Source organism: Protopterus annectens, chromosome 2.part2 (genome assembly GCF_019279795.1).
Source record: "Protopterus annectens isolate FY-2018-M chromosome 2.part2, PAN1.0, whole genome shotgun sequence".
NCBI classification, from domain to species: Eukaryota; Metazoa; Chordata; order Ceratodontiformes; family Protopteridae; genus Protopterus; species Protopterus annectens.
Window position 1 is genome coordinate 712105521 of NC_056730.1, and position 19012 is coordinate 712124532.

At 42.2% G+C, this 19012-nt stretch overlaps 1 protein-coding gene across 1 annotated transcript in view; it reads left to right on the plus strand.

The window, feature by feature from the left end:
- CILK1 (ciliogenesis associated kinase 1) overlaps positions 1 to 19012 on the plus strand; it is a 1332417-nt gene that overhangs the window by 663158 nt on the left and 650247 nt on the right. Inside the window, exon 7 of the mRNA XM_044064111.1 lies at positions 4138 to 4270. Within this exon, the coding sequence (XP_043920046.1) occupies positions 4138 to 4270 (133 nt within the window). The remainder of the gene's footprint in view (positions 1 to 4137; positions 4271 to 19012) is intronic.

Genomic DNA, 19012 nt, shown 5'->3' on the forward strand with positions numbered 1-19012 from the left:
AGCTTCTACTTGGTCTTCTGTACATACTTTTACAAATCACTATAAGCTCGATTCCTTCTCTAGTTCCAGATTAAGCTTTGCTGGGACCATTCTCTAGGGGGTCCTGGACTCCTCTTGTTCAACCTGCCACATGTAGTTAGTTAAGGTCATCATCATCATCATCTTTCGGCTGTTCCCATTGGGGGTCGACACAGCGGATCACCTGTTTCCATTTCTTCCTGTCCTCTGCATCTTGTTCTGTCACACCAACCACCTGCATGTCCTCTCTCACCACATCCATAAACCTTATCTTAGGTCTTCCTCTTTTCCTGCTACCTGGTAGCTTCATCCTTAGCATCTTTTTTCCCAGTATACTCAGCATCCCTCCCCAGCACATGTCCAAACCAACGTAATCTTGCCTCTCTGGCTGTGTCTCCAAACCTTCCAACCTGGGCTGACCCACTAATATACTTATTCCTAATCTTGTCCACCCTCGTCACACCCAGTGCAAATCTTAACATCTTTAACTCTGCCACATCCAGCTCAAACTCCTGCCTTTTTGTCAATGCCACTGTCTCCAACCCATATAACATAGCTGGTCTCACTATCCTCTTGTAGACCTTCCCTTTCACTCTTACAGGTACTCTTCTGTCACTCTTCTCCACCCACTCCATCCTGCCTGTACTCTCTTCTTCACCTCTCTTCCACACTCACCGTTACTCTGAACTATTGACCCCAAGTATTTAAACTCATCCACCTTCGCCACCTCTACTCCTTGCATCCTCACCATTCCTCTATCCTCCCTCTCATTCACACACATATATTCTGTCTTAGTCCTGCTGACCTTCATTCCTCTTCTCTCTAGAGCATATCTCCATCTCTCCAGGGTCTCCTCCACCTGTTCCTACTCTCACTACAGATCACAATGTCATCTGCAAAACATGTAGGTAGTTAAGGTAATCTACTCGTATAGCTAAGGCTTACTGCAGCAGTGATCAATATGATGACCTTAGTACAGTTGTGCAAGGTGAACTTAGCATAACAGTAGATGTTTGAATGATCACTACTGCAGTAACAGATTCCTCCTTCCATCCTCCTTTGTTTTTTTGTGTGTTTTTTTTAGGTTTACCTTCATAATGTCGCGGATGGTTTGTGCGACAAACAATTGAGCAAAAGCACACCTGCATAAATCCATAATGTCCCTTCACAGATGTTCGAATGGCTGAATTGTGAATGCAATTTGCCATTGAAATGAACAACATCTTTTCGACATCTGGATTCCACTAAGTGAGTTTCGACATAGTGCCGCAAACACATTCTGAAATTCGCTCATATGGTTCGATTTTATGCACGATCGCACAAACCATCCGCGACATTATGAAGGTAAACCGTTTTTTTTTTTTTTTTTATGCCAGGGTGTTGACATTTATTTTTTATTGTGCCTAGCATTGTCCTTTTAGGGTTCAGTTTCCCTCCCATCCTCTACTGATAGCTCTGAAGGGCTTTGTACCCAGGCTTGTCTATTGGTCAGCTCAGGTTGAGTTGCTTGACATTTTGGGTGCATGGAAGGTGCCCTGAATCTTTGGAAGCTGGCCAGCTGTTATATCCTTGTCAGGAATAGCCGGATCTTTATTTCCATAAAAGATGTCTCCATCGAATCCCTATTCATTGATATGACTTAATTGAATGCTGCATTCAGCAAACAATCACTACATCAACGTTTTTCCCTGAGAAAGTAACAAGATGACCAGCATTGTGAATTAGGCCATTTCCCCACTGTAGTGCGATCTCAGAGTTGGTATATGTAATTGGGAGGGGGGCATGGAGCACAACCCCCCCCCCCCCCATGAGTGTAAAATTATGTATTACAGTTGCCCTGGTGGCCAAGTAGTTTCTTTCCCCTAGGAAAAAAGTTTGATGATTGTAATATTCGCCAAATGGCTGTTTGATGGGTAGTGATAGATGAACAGCCGCTCAATGGAGACATCTTTCAAGGAAATAATATAGACTCGATATAACCTGTATAGCTAAGACTGTGGAAGCAGTGGTCACTTCAACCATCTACTGTTATGGTAAGTTCAACTTGCACAACTGTATTTTCTCTGCAGTACCCTTTGATCTGTCCACCACACCAGGGGTGTTCATAAAGCATCTGGCTCCTGTGATAGCCTATTGCAGACTACATGGTATTCACAATTTTCCTTATATAAACAACTTGCTTATGTTTGCATTATCTTTTTCAAAGTATCAGGAATCTCTTACTTGGGAAAGAGATCCTCTACACAGACTAGGGTTCCAGAAGAGCATGCAAAATTCTTGTTAAACTATCCTGTGAGGAAGAGTTAATCTGGTTCGTCTCCTGGACATCTCAGTTCAAAGAGCTTTGCTTCCACAGGAAAAAGTAACACTGTATTTAGAATTGTTCCCGAGTTTTTCCACTGAGACTACTGTTTCAGCCAGGGAATTTCTCAGGATTCTGGGACCTCATGGCTTCTGATTCTCATTATCCCTCTTGCTCATTTCCATATGTAAAGAAATCCAGTAGTACCTGAAATCTCTATGTTCCCAACATCAGCATACCCTGGCATTCCAGATTCCAGTTTTGGGGCTTGGGAAAAGGGAGATCTTTTTGGTGAAGACACCACATTTATCAGAATCCAGGTCTCCCATTCTCCCTCCTAGCTCCATAACAGTCTGTCACAACAGACACCTCAGGCTTTGCTTTGTGTGTCTGTGGGGAGAAAAGTACAGGATCTGTGGAATAAAAAAAAGTTAGACCAAAACACATGAACATAAAAGAGATGTTGGCTCTTATAAATGCTGTCAACTGTTAGTCAACTGTTATTCCCAGGACCACTGCAATTGTTTACAGACAACACCACAGTGATGTGTTACATAAGTGGGGGGAGCAGATCTTTCCCTATGTGCAGGTTAGCCATGGTAACCTGGGATATCGTTTTTCAGCACAGTCTCACTTTACAAGCATCTGACATGCAGATGGAGCACAATTCTGTGGCAGACAAGCTGAGCAGTACCAGGACAAAACCTCACAAATAGAAATTGAGTCATTGGGCCTTCCAGGGATTGAGGAACATCCTAAGTAGATCTTTTCACTCCCATTCACAACAATCATTTGGCAAAAGTCTGTTCCAGGACTCCATGAAAGAAGGCCTGGAAAGCATATACGTTTTCCTTTCCTTGGACAGGAATGTTCCAGTATGCTTTTTCACCCTTGATCATGTTGAAGATCTGCAAGGGTTCTACAGATATCATTGTGGTGATAGTTACTCCCTTCTGACCTAGGCAATAGAGGTTCTTCCTTCTTTTGGAAATGGTCAGGGACAAGTACCACAAGCTTCCTTACCGACTAGGACTAGTAACAAGACAAGGGATTATTAATGTATCCCAACCGCAAACAACTGCAACTGACTGCTTGGATGATAGAATCTTAATACCTTATAAGCACTTTTTCTGAAGAGTTGCAACAGATATTGTGCCATGGCCACTTGGTGCCCTGTGCATGCCTTATAGTCTGGATGTCCACTTCAGAAGCAGGGCATCTTTTGAAATAGTGGTACTTTATGGAACTTTGTTGGGAGTCTTCCTACTTTTTGAGCTTCTGTACCCCATACATGGTTGTTGGAGTTGTGATTCCACCCACTTCAAAATACCTGTCAAAGCAAGTGTAACAGATTTACGAGCACTTACTCTCTCAGTCCATCTGGCTATTTTAGTTGCTTCCCAAAGCTACAGCAGGAATCTGTGTAAATAAACCACAGGTTTGTCATTTTTTTTCCTTATAGTTGAATGAGTTTTCTTGATATTGCAATGCAGTTTAAGCAGGGGTTGAAAATTTAGGGATCTTTGGTGTTCATACCTTAGGATGTCATATGTGGACCAAAGGGGACATATTGGTGCAAGCATAAGTACTTGAGAATTTTAGAAAATTTGCATAAGAGGACAGTAAAAGTGCTAGTTGTTGCACCCACTACAGTGTTCCCTCTGGATAATCATTTGGTATGTTAAGTGCTCACATGACAATTCTTTTCTTGTTAAGTGTTAAATTGTTTTTATACAACATTTTTGTCTTGTCTCAGGTCATAGTTTCTTTACATGCTGCATATTCTTGTTGTTTGTTTTTTTTGTTTGGGCATACAGGCTTCTTTCATCGGGACCTGAAGCCAGAAAATCTACTTTGCATGGGTCCTGAACTGGTGAAAATAGCAGATTTTGGTTTAGCCAGAGAAATCCGCTCCCGGCCACCGTATACAGATTACGTCTCCACAAGATGGTGAGTTGTGGTGTTCATCGTTCCGTGATGCCATATTGCAGAGCCTTGTTGGATTTTAGGTCATTAATTTTCTTCTGGTAGTGCATCTGGTTTTGACCTAAATGCTGCATGCTCTGGCTTTGCTTGTAGCATAACATTTGATGTAATACTTTATGCTGACATTGACATGGCATAAAAGTCACGACTATCTCAGAATAGACCTCTGGATGAAAATGTTTCAGGTGTCTTCTTTTCTCTTCAGTCTTTAAAGATGGACTAACTTTTTAAAAGTAGTAATCTCATTATTATGACCAGTGAGAGTCTTGGGCTAAAAAAAAATTTTCATAGAAGTTCTGCTTATTTGCTACCTAAAAGAGTATCTGAAGGATAGGAGACTGTGCTGTATTTTGTATTTTATTTATTTATTTTGTGGATGTATTGTGATATGGTACTGATGTCCTTCAAGGATGCATCTGCAGTCCTTACAAATGGGTTGTCCTGTCGTCAGGATTCCAAAGTCTGGGTCCGGCTTCGGCTGGTGTCGCACTTCACCCGATGTCATCGCTGCAGTTTTTCGGGTATAAAGGCATCAGCCGACGCCATTTTCCTCAGTCTTTCTTGCCGCGTGGCGCCCGAAGCAGAAGCTGTTCGCAAGTGCCGGTCGGGCGCCACGCGGCAAGAAACACTGAGGAAAATGGCGTCGGCTGATGCCTTTATACCCGAAAAACTGCAGCGATGACATCGGGTGAAGTGCGACACCAGCCGAAGCCGGACCCAGACTTTGGAATCCGACCAAGGGCTGCCTGACGACAGGACAACCCATTTGTAAGGACTGCAGATGCATTCCTATCGGACATCTACATTTATGGTAGGTACAAAACTGTACTTTTTATCTGTTTCTATGTGTTTTTTCACATTGTTGCTTAAAAAGGTCCATCTACATCAAGCAAGTCATGTATTGAAAGATCAATATGATATAATATAATATAATACTTACATATTATCGCAACCACATTTTCCGACGTGCTGGACTTTATTCTCTTTTACTCAAACAATGACAAGAAAGTGTAATCAGGAAGGGTAGACTGTAAAAAAAACTCTTCTGGGATGTTGGTGGTGGCTTTTTAAAATGAGTAAGGGTTCAAATTTGAGGATTTGTGGCTAGTGTGCTTGAAAGACATCAAGCATTGAATTCAGCGAGCGATCCCATTGGCTGTCTGTATATACGTATGTTGGCCTGAAAGGAGTGTGGGCAGTCATAGCTTACGATGTTAGAAACACTCACACACACACTTCCAACAAATTAGCTGCTTTTGAGCACACTAGCCAGAAATCCTAACATGTGCAAACCCTTACTAGTTTTACAAACCCACCACCAAGATCGTGTTTTAACAGTCTACCCTTCCCGATTACTTTTTTAAGAAGTTAGACTGGGTACTGCTTTGCTTTTCTTTCCTGATGCTTTCTGTTCTCAGGGCAAAGGCTGAGAACACGGAACGTGTTTTAAGTGGAATGTTGGACTTTAACTGACATCTTGAGATGCTGGCATGGGGAAACCTATTTGTCAAACCTTATTTTTTCAGCCATTGAAGTGAAAAACCATCCTAAAAACAATAACACATTAAAGAAAACACATCTTTGAGGTTTTCTCATACTTTATTGGTCCCAGTTGACACAAGAAGCAACCAGCATCAGGGCGAAAATGTGGTTGCGATAATACGTAAGTACCAAAAAAGTAAATGCTGGAGTTGCAAACCATGATCACATGGCTGGCCTACCTGCTCCCATTCATCTTTCTTGTATGATACCATTCAGTGCAATATGTGTGAAAAATGCTGGAGGTGTAGTGGTTGATTCTGATGCTTTCAGTTAACTGAACTTGTTTTTAAAAAAATGGAAAGAAGAAAATGCTGGCTATATCTTTTGGGTCCTCTCATAAGCCACTTTTGGGATGTCCCTTTCTGATGTCCAAACACTGTATATTTTGTAATTATTTCTCATTTCTACACTTGAGTGCATGTAGCTCCAAGCTATTTATTTACTTATTTGTTTACTGGATCAGAGTTAGTTATTTACATATTTGTTAGCTCAGTGAATGAACTGGTCTGAGTATCCTTTTCAGCTGCAGTCTGGACTGTATAAGCAAAGACAGTCAACCAATCACATGCATTAGTTTGTATAGCAACAAATCATTGTGTCAGTTTCCACAGCAGTATATTATAGTGTGTTTGCAGTTTTAAAGTCCCAACAGCAGTTGTGTTCTTTGCAGACATCTTTTTGTGTACATATGTACACGTTTTCATTTGTTTGAGTGCGACTGTAAGTTGTAGGGGAAGGAAGATGAGGAGATTGCTTGGTTGTGTAATGAAGTTAGATCCAAACCCCCTTGTCTTTAAAGCAGCTACATTTTATATAGCTAGGAGCTGAGAGGTCACATTCATGCCCTGTGCTATTTTCTGTCATATACACAGTTTGGAGCTTTATCCTAGTGATCATTGTAAGAACGTGTCTCCTTATATGATATCCAAAATCCAAAACTTTCAGTACACACACCCCTTTAGACTGTTGAAGCTTGAGTTAGCCTGTTTTATTTCATTCCATTTACTTAGTGCAGACTGCAATACTCATAGTAAAATCATAGAAAAATCCCTATTTTTCTGTCTTACTTTTAAAGTATGTAGCATCTGGGAGAAGACTAATAAATTAGTAGAGAGTCTAGGAACTACTTCTCAGAATCAGCTTAGGATTCGTGATTCTGCTTCTGTCCAGGTAGGAACAGATGTACATTATTTCTTGCCTTCCTAGAGATTATCAATCATTTTAAAGCTGGAGAATTGCTTTGAGGAGCCAGTTTAATTAAGGCAGGTTCTTTGTTCCTCATGAGAGAAGGACCAGAGGGACGTTGATTTCTGATGGATTGTTATTGGACGGTGTATATGAGACTTCCCTGATTGGGCAGGTAGTGGTTTTGTTGATAACCTCTTCAGGGCCTTTGTGTAGTCTGGTTTTCGTTCTTAAGTTTTTTTTTTCAAATACTTTTATTGAATTATCACTTGTGACATAGGCAAATGTACATTCATATAAAAGTAATCAAACTATATTACCAGAACAAACATTATACTTCACATGTGTTGCTATATATCATATAACCTAAGCAGTATTACATAAATTATTCAATTCCTGACTTTTTTTTTTAAATGAGACGCATCTTTATTAAACCATCACTCATCACTTACTACATAGGCAATCACACATTTATTTAAATGAGAACAAACCACACTGATACAAGCATTTTACATCACAAACCAAATGGGCACACTCCCAGTTGCAAACATTATAGATCACTTATAATCTACCCAGTCTTTCTCACTCAAACATTATATATTTAATTTTAAGTCCTGCGCTTTTAAACTTCATTCCTCCCTTATATGTATTGTTCCCACAGTTCTCATTTTTTCCTATGTAGTTTGCTCCTTTTCTAAAGATCTCAATTCCAGTTGTTTTTATCTCTGTTACTATATTCACTACTTAAGTATAGTTGGTTTAGATTTTGGTTTCCATTTTCTAGTAATTGCTTTTTTGGCAGCCACCATTATTCGACACAGCAAGGCCTTACCATGTCTAGGCAATTCCGATTCTGTATCACAGCTCAGGAAAATCATCTCCCTCATCAGACCAATCTGCTTACTCAACATTTCTGATCATCATTTCACGCAGGGAATCATTTTTTGCCCTTAAGTTGTGCTGCAGTGTCTAGGGTTTTTGCCAAGAGATGGTTATAGCAAGTGTACTGAAATTAGCATAATGTGGCATACTGCTACTCATCAGGAAGCAGCTTGGAATTAGTGCTACTGTTGCTGCTGGTGAGAGAAAGAGCAAAGGATCAATACCAGAACTAGTACCTAGGTGGTAGCCAAGACCACTTCTCAGGAAGCAGCTTGGGATTATTGCTACTATTTTGCTTCTGGTAGGAGAATGAGCAAAGGATCATTGATTCTTAACTGCATGCAGCTGTGGTGAGGCCAGCAATAGTTCCCAGGTAGTAGCCATTAGGTGAATCACCATTATTCATTATTCTTGGCAGACCTAATTTTTTTTCCCGGTAAGTACTGCTGGACTAGCTACCACTAACCTAAGTTGTGTATCACCCTAAATACTTCATTCATAAGTCTTTAGAGTCTGTTCTAATAGTCTCCCTCAAAACCTTAAGTACTGTAATGAGCTGTAGTCCTCCACCCTCTGGCATCATGGCTCAGCAGTCTGCTTTCACAAACTCTTCTGTGGCCAGCCTGATAATTTTAGGTGTGTTATGGCAGTGGAGTAATTGCCTTATGCTTTTTGACTGTTCACTGCCTCTACCAGTTGATAGCACAACCAGCAAATGTGTAAGAAACAAGGAGGCAAAGCTCTTGCATCAACCCAGTATCCGTAATCATCATGCCACCACAATGCTACATCAATCACAACACACCACTAGGCACATAACTTAAACTGAGGCTGTAAAGAAAAATTTGCCAAAGCCTCCCAGAACACACTGTAAGAGATCCATGCCCTCAGGGCACAAAGTAACACCTACACCTTTTAAGCACTCGTATATTGTAAATCCACACAGCTTGCCAGTCACCAGGAAAGTTAGAACTAAGCCCAAAAAGGTCTCCTATGTCTCTTTCTGCACAGGGAAATGCTTGTCGTAGGTGATTCTACGGTTAGACATAAAGATTCCACACTCACCAGACTGGACAAGAACAGGGTGAATGTAAGTTTTTCTGGTGCCAAGATCTGTGATAGCACAAGTAAGGACCTTTAAACCAAGCAAATATGACTGTGACCTAGTGGCTGCTCATGTGGGAGTGAATGATCACAGGCACTGTACCCACTGGGGCATGCAGAGAGACATGATAGAACTTACCAGACTTTCAGTAGTTTTGAACAGCATCTTGCTTTCACCTGTAATGATGCCTAGAAAACAAACAATATAATTTGCTTTAACAGTTTGCTAAGTAGCTGGTGTCGTTCTAAGTGGATCCAGTATATGTCAACTTCGGAGGTGATGGTATATAAGACTTCCTATTTTGCCAGGTATAATTTCCACATACTGGCCAAGGTCTTCACTGTCCCCATAGTACCTTTTTTTTTTAGGCAGAATCCCACTGTTGGACATTCCTGCATAGCAAAGTTAGCCCCCATTCAGACAACATCATGGTGGCAGTTGGCCCCCATTCAGACAACATCATGGTGGCACTGCTCAGTGATAGGTGTCGAAATACAAAGATGCCTGAAGTTGAAGCCCTTCTCCAACTTGGACACATGCATATTTGGTAGTTACTGAGACATGGTTTCATTTGCAGTGACAGCTCTCTCACTGTACCAGGGTTTAGCATATATCATTCCTTCTACACAGTTACCCAATGTCCTGAAGTGTGTGCATTTTTCAGAAATACCATCTCCTCACTCTGTGGAACCACCTATCAAATGAAGTTAAGTGCAACAGCACTCTAGTAGCATTCAAAAAATCTTTAAAAAAAAAAAAAAAAAAAAACCCACTGAGGAAGCCAAGTGCTCATGCTTTTGTGATACAAGCTGAGACAGAGTTTATGATGAGTCATACTTCTAAGGTTAGGATATAGCCTTTATAGTTCAGTATTGTGGAAAGGAGTTACATTGGACAAAATCAATATTATTGTGCTTAAAATGAAAGGATCTAGCTGCCTTGTTAACCTCCCATCAAATTATCCACAATCCTAACGAGGTCCTTGACTTTTTCTTTTACTTTCATTTTTAAGTCTTTTTTATGGATAATTCCAGGCCATTAAAGCCAAACCCCTCTAGCTGTGGACATGCATGTTTTTGCTTTGTTATGACATCATCAGCACAGCATAAGAGGAATGTTTGTCCTTTAGAAACAAAGGGTTGTCATACCCAGCTGATATCCATAAACATTAGCGTGTCTACAAAATATCCCAACTAACAAACTAAAACTAAGAGTAAAAAAGTCACACAGATAACCAACTGGTTAAAAAACACAAAAAGAAAAATCTAGCAAAGGTCACACAGATAACCATTTTTCTTTTTGTGTTTTTCGGGAGTGTCAGAGAAGTATGTAAGAGTGGTACAGAATATGTACGAGGGTAGTGCGACAGCGGTGAGGTCTGCGGTGGGAGTGACGGATGCGTTTAAGGTGGAGGTGGGATTACATCAAGGATCAGCTCTGAGTCCTTTCTTATTTGCAGTGGTGATAGGCAGGTTGACAGACGAGATCAGACAGGAGTCCCCGTGAACTATGATGTTTGCAGATGACATTGTGATCTGTAGTGAGATTAAGGAACAGGTGGAGGAGATGCTGGAGAGGTGGAGATATGCTCTAGAGAGAAGGGGGATGAAGGTCAGCAGGACTAAGACAGAATATATGTGTGTGAATGAGAGGGAGGATAGAGGAATGGTGAGGATGCAGGGAGTAGAGGTGGCGAAGGTGGATGAGTTTAAATACTTGGCATCAACAGTTCAGAGTAATGTTGAGTGTGGAAGAGAGGTGAAGAAGAAAGTATAGGCAGGATGGGGTGGGTGGAAAAGTGTGTCCGGAGTGATTTGTGACAGACAAGTACTAGTAAGAGTAAAAGGGAAGGTCTACAAGAGGGTAGTGAGACCAGGTATGTTATATGGGTTGGAGACAGTGGTACTGACAAAAAGGCAGGAATCAGAGCTGGACATGGCAGAGTTAAAGATGTTACAATTTTCACTGGGTGTGACGAGGGTGAACAGGATTAGAAATAAGTATATTAGAGGGTCAGCCCAGGTTGGAAGGTTTGGAGACAAAGCCAGAGAGGCAAGATTACATTGGTTTGGACAAGTGCCAAGACCAGGAACTTGAAAAAACAGTCAAAAGTGTAGGCTGGGGTCAGTGCCAGACCACCAGAAGAACATAAGAGAGTTGGACATCAGACATGGATAAAATCTCCTGTTGCAAAGTCCTCTCACAAGGAAGCCCCCTGTGCCTCATGAGCTGAGAATTCCTTTTAGACTGCAGTGATTGACAGAAGAGTTTGAAATGGTTCCCCAGCAGCCACCTTTTAGGAGTTTTTTAGATGGCTAGACTTAATCATGCTTCAGCATTTACTGCATGGCTTGACATAGCTATATCATGTAGAGTGGTCTCTGAAGTCCCTCCATTAAAAGTTCAGTGGTTATCACTCAGGATTGAGGAGTGGCCAGTCCACCCCCCCAAGCTTGTGAAATATTCTGTAGCTGAGGTTCAAGATGCCATCCCTTAGTCCACTTCTGCCAGTAGGGCACATAATAGGTTCATAGGTAGGTACTAGGCTATTGGCCCTAGGGCCTATACAAACCTAGCCAAAAAGGTACCCTGGCTTTGGTCACCCAAGAAAATTATTTTCCTGTGCCCCTGTCGAGCAGAGGCACAGAGGTGATCCCTGGGGTGAATTTCCTGTTTCCCATCCAATCATCAAGATTTTTCTTGAAGAGTGCTAATGAGTAGCTTTGTTTGATATAGATCGGTAGTTTGTTCCAGAGTATGGGAAGTCTCTGGGACAGGAATCTATCCCTCCAGCATGTTCTGTTTATTGTGGTGGCAAGGTTTAGGTCCCTAGAGCATGTAGCTCGAGGGATTGGGATTTCTTTAAGTGGAGCATGTCCAATAGCTCTGGGTTTGACATAGCTTTGTATGTTGGGCAGAGATCACCTCTGAGTAGGTGATATGCAACGGAGTAAATCTGGAGTTTTTTGAGATGGTCTGCATAGGGCATCTGTTTGAGGCTGGTAATCCTCTTTGTGAGGTATTTCTGCTGCCTTTCCAGTTGTTATAGATGTCTTGTGAAGTACATAAGGGGTGCTGTACTCTATAATGGGTCTGAGTGATGAGTAGAGGGGAACAATGACCTATTTTTTTCCAGGATAAGAAACCTTTTGTGATGAGGTGTGCCACATAGAAGGATTTCCTGACAACTATGGTGATGTGATTATCAAAAGAGAGACTACTGTCCACCTGTCTCCCAAGGTGTCTTATCACACTTTCAGTGTTAAGTAGACTGCCACCTATGTGGTAGCTCATGAGTACAGAGTTTTTATCAAAGGGGATGACAATGCACTTTTTGACATTGAGCTTGAGGCCATGGCTTTGACACCAGGCATCTGTCTCAGTGAGGCCCTTTTGTAGGATGACCACATCGTTAGGAGTTTCAGTTATGGCTCCTAGTTTGCAGTCATAAAGACCTTCTGTGTTAGCCTGTACTTCAAAAAAGTAGATGACAAACAGGAGAGGACCCAGGACTGAACCTTGTGGTACTCCACTTGTCACTGGTCTGAAGTCGGATTTTGAGTCTGCTACTTTCACAGTGTAGGTTCCGTCAGTGAGCCAGTTGGCAACCCATCTTGTGACATAGGGATTTATACCTAGTTTAGTGAGTTTATCTATAATTCCAGAGTGGGGGATGGTGTCAGAAGCCTGGGCAAGATTTAGATAGGTTGTGTGAACCACCTTACCCTCGTCTACGGCTTTGGTGACTGCTTCAAAGAATTCTATAAGGTTTAGGAGACATGATCTGCCTTTTACAAACCTGAACTGGGTGGGGTCCAGAGTTTGGAGATTACAAATGTCTTTGTTTACAAGTTCCATGATGATATGTTCTGTGGCCTTGAAGACTGGGCTCATTAGGCTAATGGGGCGGTAGTTCCCGGGCTCCGTGGTGGCTTCCCCTCTGTAGAGTGGGATAACCGTCACTGTGCACCATTCAGTGGGCACAAAGCCTAAGGTGAGGCTATGATTGAACATGGTGCTTTGGTGGGGTGCCAGTTCATTCTGTAGTTCATGTAGAACGCAGCCTGGGATATTGTCAGGTCCCATGAATGCTGTGTTCTTGGCTTTGGGAGCGTGTGTTTTTACCTATGCAGCCTTAATTACAGGAACTTTGCATTCTTCCTGTATAGAGATGGGTCCTTTAGGGGGTGAGAGGGGTGTAAAGTTAGCACTGAACCTATTTGCCAGGATGTTGGCCATATCAGTTGGTTCTGTATATTTAGTGCCATTGTGCTGTAACTCAGAGCAGATCTGTGTGTTGCCATTGAGATTCTTGACATAGCTATAGAATGCTTTGTGGTTGTCTTTAGAATCAGTGGCGATTTTGTTTTCTTAACTAGCTTTGGAGGATTTTATGAGGGATCTCGGCTTCGTACTAAGGCTGACCATGGAGTTCCTCCAATCCTGGGATTTTACTCTTTTTTTTACAACAGTTTCTTTTTTCTGTTGTAGAGGTTGTTTATGGCAGGGGACCACCAGATTGGGTTCCTTTTTTTTGGAGGATAGCATCTTGGTTCTGTTAGGGATAGTACGATCCATGCACTCGTGTAAATGCTTATAAAGTGCATTTGTGTAAGATTCAGCAGTCGTACCTCTGTTGTCCGTCTGCATGGGTGTCGTGAAGTTTGCCATTTCTGTCTTAAGAAGCGTGAAGCTGGCTTTGGAGAATTTTTTTACGGTGGTTTCCCTAATGGGGGGTGGGGGCAGGATGTGGATGTCTAGGCCTATTAGCTTGTGGTCAGATCTGACCAGGAATAGACCTCTGGTGTGGAACACCGGTCGCCCATGTTGGTAATGACCAGGTCTAAGATATTGCTGCCCCTGGTGGGCGTGTGGATAAGTTGATCCAAGCTGTTGGAATTTATGAATTCCAGAAAACGTTGAGCAAAAGAGTTGGTGCACGAGTAGTTTTCCCAGTTAATGGTGGGGTAGTTGAAATCACCCATTATTAGGGTGTTGGGTTGTAACCTAATATTTTACAGTGTATCAAGAAATGAGGAGTGGGAATCCTGGGGCATGGTGGGGGATCTGTAGCAAGTTACAGTTTGGATTGCGGTCTTGCCCAGAGTTAGTTGCACTTGGATAGTCTCGGATGCATTATGCTGAGCAACTAGCCCAGAGGTGTGGATATCCTTAATGAATATGGACACGCCTCCACCTTTAGTGTTTCGGTCCAGGTAAGTTGGTTGAAAGGTGTGGTTTGAATTATAGCCTGGTAATGCAAGAATGCTTTCTGGAGCTTTGAACCAGGTCTCTGTCACTGCACATATGTCAGTGTTCTCCATTTTAAGGAGTGCCTCGAGTGAATGCATTTTGAGGTTTAGACTTCTAGGATTGAGTAGCATTACCCTCAAATTTTGCTTGCTTGTGCCTGTTATGGTGGTGAATTTGTCATTTGAACCTTGCCTAAAAAAGGCACTATAGGGGTGGCAAGAGCCTTAGCCAGTATCCGGAATCCCAAGGGGACAGGTGCAGGCCATCTCTGGCAAAGCGTCATGGTCTGTCAATCATGTCTTACCAGGCAGACAGATACTGGATCCTCTTAGAATGACTCCAGAAGCTTAGCCAATTGTTGAAGTCAATCATTTTGTCCTTGTACTGTGGTATCCTTCTGGGTGATGGCAGGATGCTACTCAGGGCTAGGGTCATACCTGCCTAGGCTACAAGATCAGGGAGCTCCTCCATGTCTCTTTTCATGTAGTCCAGGGAGGTACTTCTCAGGTCACTCACACCAACATGGACAATGGCAGAGTCATATTTGTACTTGTTGTGGAGTGACCTGAGTGCGTGCATTATGTGGTGGATCCTGGCAGCTGACAGTAACTTTCTCATTGTTTAGTCTGGTGAGTGGAACATCAGTGTGCCTGACTATAGTGTCAGCTATGCCTTATGGGTTGTGGTTGAGTGGCACACTGAGTTTGCGGGCTATGTGTTATTTGGGTTGTGTTGGGGGGGGTGGAGGTTGCTTGCATTTCTGCTTTGGAGATCTCCGTTGCTTGAGCAGATTTTTATTGAGAGCCTCTGCAAATGTAGGTGTGAGCTTTTTGTTGCTGTGTGTGTGTTTTGGTGGTTTAAGTTTTGAGGGACTATGTGATGAGTGTGTTGTGTTGCAGGTGTTTACCTTCTCCTCTTGACTGTCTAGTCCAGTCTTGGGTGAAGAGAGCTTTGGTTCCAGTTTGGCTATATAAGTGCATTTCTCACAGGTTGTAGTGTTGGGTGGTAGGAGGTGTTCTGTGTACATGAGGCAATTGCCGCATTCCCTCAAGATGCCCAGATTCATCAGGTAAACAGGAGAAAACACCGGGAGCTGACCATTAGACATGCCTGGATAGGTGCTTATTTATTAAGTACTAAAAAGTGTTTTCCTCTAGACAAGTAAGGAAAGTTGAGTGCTGTAGTAATTTGTAGCTTATTTAGTGCTTACGAGTTCTGAACAAGTGCTGAGCTCAAAGAAACAGATTTGAGTGCTAAAACTAAAAAAACTGGCTAGTTCTAAGGGAAAATTTGAAGAGCAGACTTTATGGCACTGGGAATAGTTTAACCCTAGCTAAACAGTGATGCATACATTGTATTTTTTTAATATAACAGTAGCAAATGAGCAAACTGATTTAAACAAATTAACCAGTTAACCAATAAAAAGCTAAAAACTGAGCCCCTTTCCAGCAGTATTCGATCAGACAAGTTCTAACTGCACACTCCTGCCACTAGGGTGCAGAGGAACCTTCTCCAAAAAAAAGATGGTCTGGATTAGTGCTCAAGTTATACAAACAAAGTTAGATTCAGTAGGTCTGAATTTAGTCTATGCTACAACAAACAAGGCGTACCAATTTCAAAAAGAAACCATTCAAATAAGCAGACAAAATAAGCCTTTAACCCGAAACTCCGGCTTAGAAGGGTGGAATCTACCCTCTCCTCCCACAAGGGTGCAGACTACACTTTCCTAATGTAAAAATAACTGGCCCGAAGCCCAAGTGCTTAAACCAGAACTAATACACTTTTAGAATAACAGACACTAAGTCTTCAATCAGCAACTCCCAACTTAGAAGGATGTAAGCTACCTGTCCTGCCACAACAGTGCAGACCACAAACCTTCTTAATGTAAAACAACTGGTCTAAAGCCCAAGTGCTTCAACCAAAGGCTTAGAATAACAGTTACAATTTAATCAGGCTACTAACAAGCAGTAAAAAAGCAATAAAGTAGGAAGAAACACAAATATAGTAAACACAGATGAATAAAGTGCAATTTTTTATATAACAATAGTAAAATGAGCAAACTGATTTAAACAAATTACCCAATTAACCAGTAAAAAAGCTCAAAACTGAGCCCTGTTCCAGCAGTGTTCAATCAAACAAGTTCTAACTTCACACCTCTGCCACTAGGGTGCAGGGGAACCTTTTCCAAAAAAAAGATGGTCTGGATTAGTGCTCAAGTTATACAAACAAAGCTATAGTCAGCATGCCTGAATGTAGTCTATGCTACAGCAAACAAGGCGCACAAATTTCAGAAAGAAACGGTTCAAGTAAGGAGGCTCAATAATCCTTTAACCAGAAATTCCCAGCTCAGATGGACAGAATCTAACCTCTCCTCCCACAAGAGTGCAGACCACAAACCTTCCTAATATAAAATAACTGGCCTGAAGCCCAAGTGCTTAAACCAGAACTAATACACTTTTTGAATAACAGACACTGAGCCTTCAATCAGCAACTCCCAACTTAGAAGGATGTAAGCTACCTGTCCTGCCTCAACAGTGCAGCCCACAAACCTTCTTAATGTCAAACAACTGGTCTGAAGCCCAAGTGCTTAACCAAAAGACTTAGAATAACAGTTACAATGTAATCAGGCTACTACCAAGCAGTATTAAATGCAGCAGAATAAATACAATTGAGTACTTTTAAGAGAGGCAAAAGCACAATAAAGTGCTTTTTTTGTTTTGCTAAATGTCTAGCTAGACCTGCCGCATAGCAGTTAAGAATGTACCCATAGAACAAAAGCTCTGATAAACTCTTCACTAGTAGAATGGAAAAGCCCACTTGGGTCATTACCCTGTTTGAGAAGTGGTCTCCCCAAGAATAGACCTTTATCATAAACCAGCTGAAACTATTGGTTTAAATCTCTGTAATGGAATTATGATCAGCCCCCCTGCTTTTCCAGTTCTAAGCAGCATATGCTACTACCCCCGTATACAGCCAGATGATGGGATTTTGCAGTAGGACATAGAATGAAGCACTTCCATTACAGCTTATTACATCCAGTAAGAAGTAAGCTCATTGAGGACTCCTTGAATCTGCATCTCCAATCCCATCCTAAAGATGAGGTTTTAGGTATCCTTCCTGCTGTTTTTAGGAGTGGGGCATCATAAAGATTAGTGTGCTTGTCCCATGGGAGTTATGAGGTCCTTTTTTCTTGGCTTAGCAAGGCAAGGTGTTTTCCTTTTTGTCCCTTGCAGTGGGAGGCTGGCATAGTGGTTAAGGTGTTTACCTTGCAAACAAACAAACATGTACTGACCATCAGCTTCTCCCAATGTGGATTGTACCCAGTCACTTCCATTGCAGGGGGAAAAGCCAGACACGATGAGACTACCACCCAGTTAACTGTCAAGGGTTTTGCTTTTTGGTCCGTCTGTCTCTTGTATCCCTTGTGTGAATTCCCCTGAAACAGGAAGCACTGTCCTAGCCCAGTGACATCTGCGTGTGCATATTCTTGCACACATGCCTACATCTGTGCACATTGATTAGCAGTTTAGTGTGCACTTTTAGTCCATTTGTACTGCTGTACTTTCTTTGAGCCTTCACTTGGGATCAGTACAACAGTAGATGCGGCTACCTCTTCTCTCATCCATCTAAAAATTAGTGGGCTGGCATCAACCTGTCACTCCAGCCTCCTTCTGGCATCCCCTTTAGAGTGAAGGTCACAAGCCAATTACCTGCCCTGTAAATTGTAGTCATGACTTTATCTCTGTATACCACAGAGCTGGGTTAAAGAAGGTGCAAATGGTATTAGGCTTCCTTATCTTCTCTTCCAGGGCAAGAATGAAAGTTTATCAGATTGATCACTACTGCAGTAGCCTTAGCTATATAAATATATCCTGCAAGGATATAATATCCTGCCGGCTTCCAAAGCTTCAGGGCACCTTCCACACACCCAAACTATCAGGCATCTCAAGCTGAGCTGAATAAAAAAAGTTTGAGCATGAAGCCCTTCAGAGCTTTACTGATGGCAAACAGTATGCTCGTTCATAGGTTCATAGGTTGGTACTAGGCTATCAGCCCTAGGGCCTATACAAGCCTAGCTGTAACAATTCCCTGGCTATTTCTTCCCACACTATTTACTTCCCTGGACCCCTGTCTAGCAGGGCGACTGATGTGATCCCCGGGGTGAATTTCCTTTCTCCCATCCAACCGTCAAGGTTCCTTTTGAAGAGGGCCAAAGAGGCACTCTGCTTGACATGTATGGGCAGTCTATTCCAGTGTCTAAGGAGTCTCTGGGTCAGGAACCTATCCCTCCAGCATGCTTTGTGTATTGTGATGACATGGTTTAGATCCCTGGAGCGTGTGGCTCTGAGGGACTGGGATTTCTTTAAGTGTAGCATGTCCAACAGCTCTGGGTTTGACATGGCCTTGTATGTTAAGCAGAGATCGCTTCTGAGTAGACGATATGCGATAGAATATAGCTGGAGTTTTTTAAGGCGGTCAGCGTAGGGCATCTGCTTTTAGGCCTGTGATTCTTTTAGTGAGGTATTTCTGCAGCCTTTCCAGTTGTTGCAGATATCTTGAGAGGTACATACCAAACTGGGCATTGTATTCTATAATGGATCTAATGAGGGGTGAGTGCAGTGGGGCAATGACCTCCTTTTTTCTGGATGAAAAGTCCTTACTGATGAGGTGTGCCACATAGAATGATTTCCTGACTGTTGTGGCGATGTGGTTATCGAAGGTGAGACCACTGTCCACCT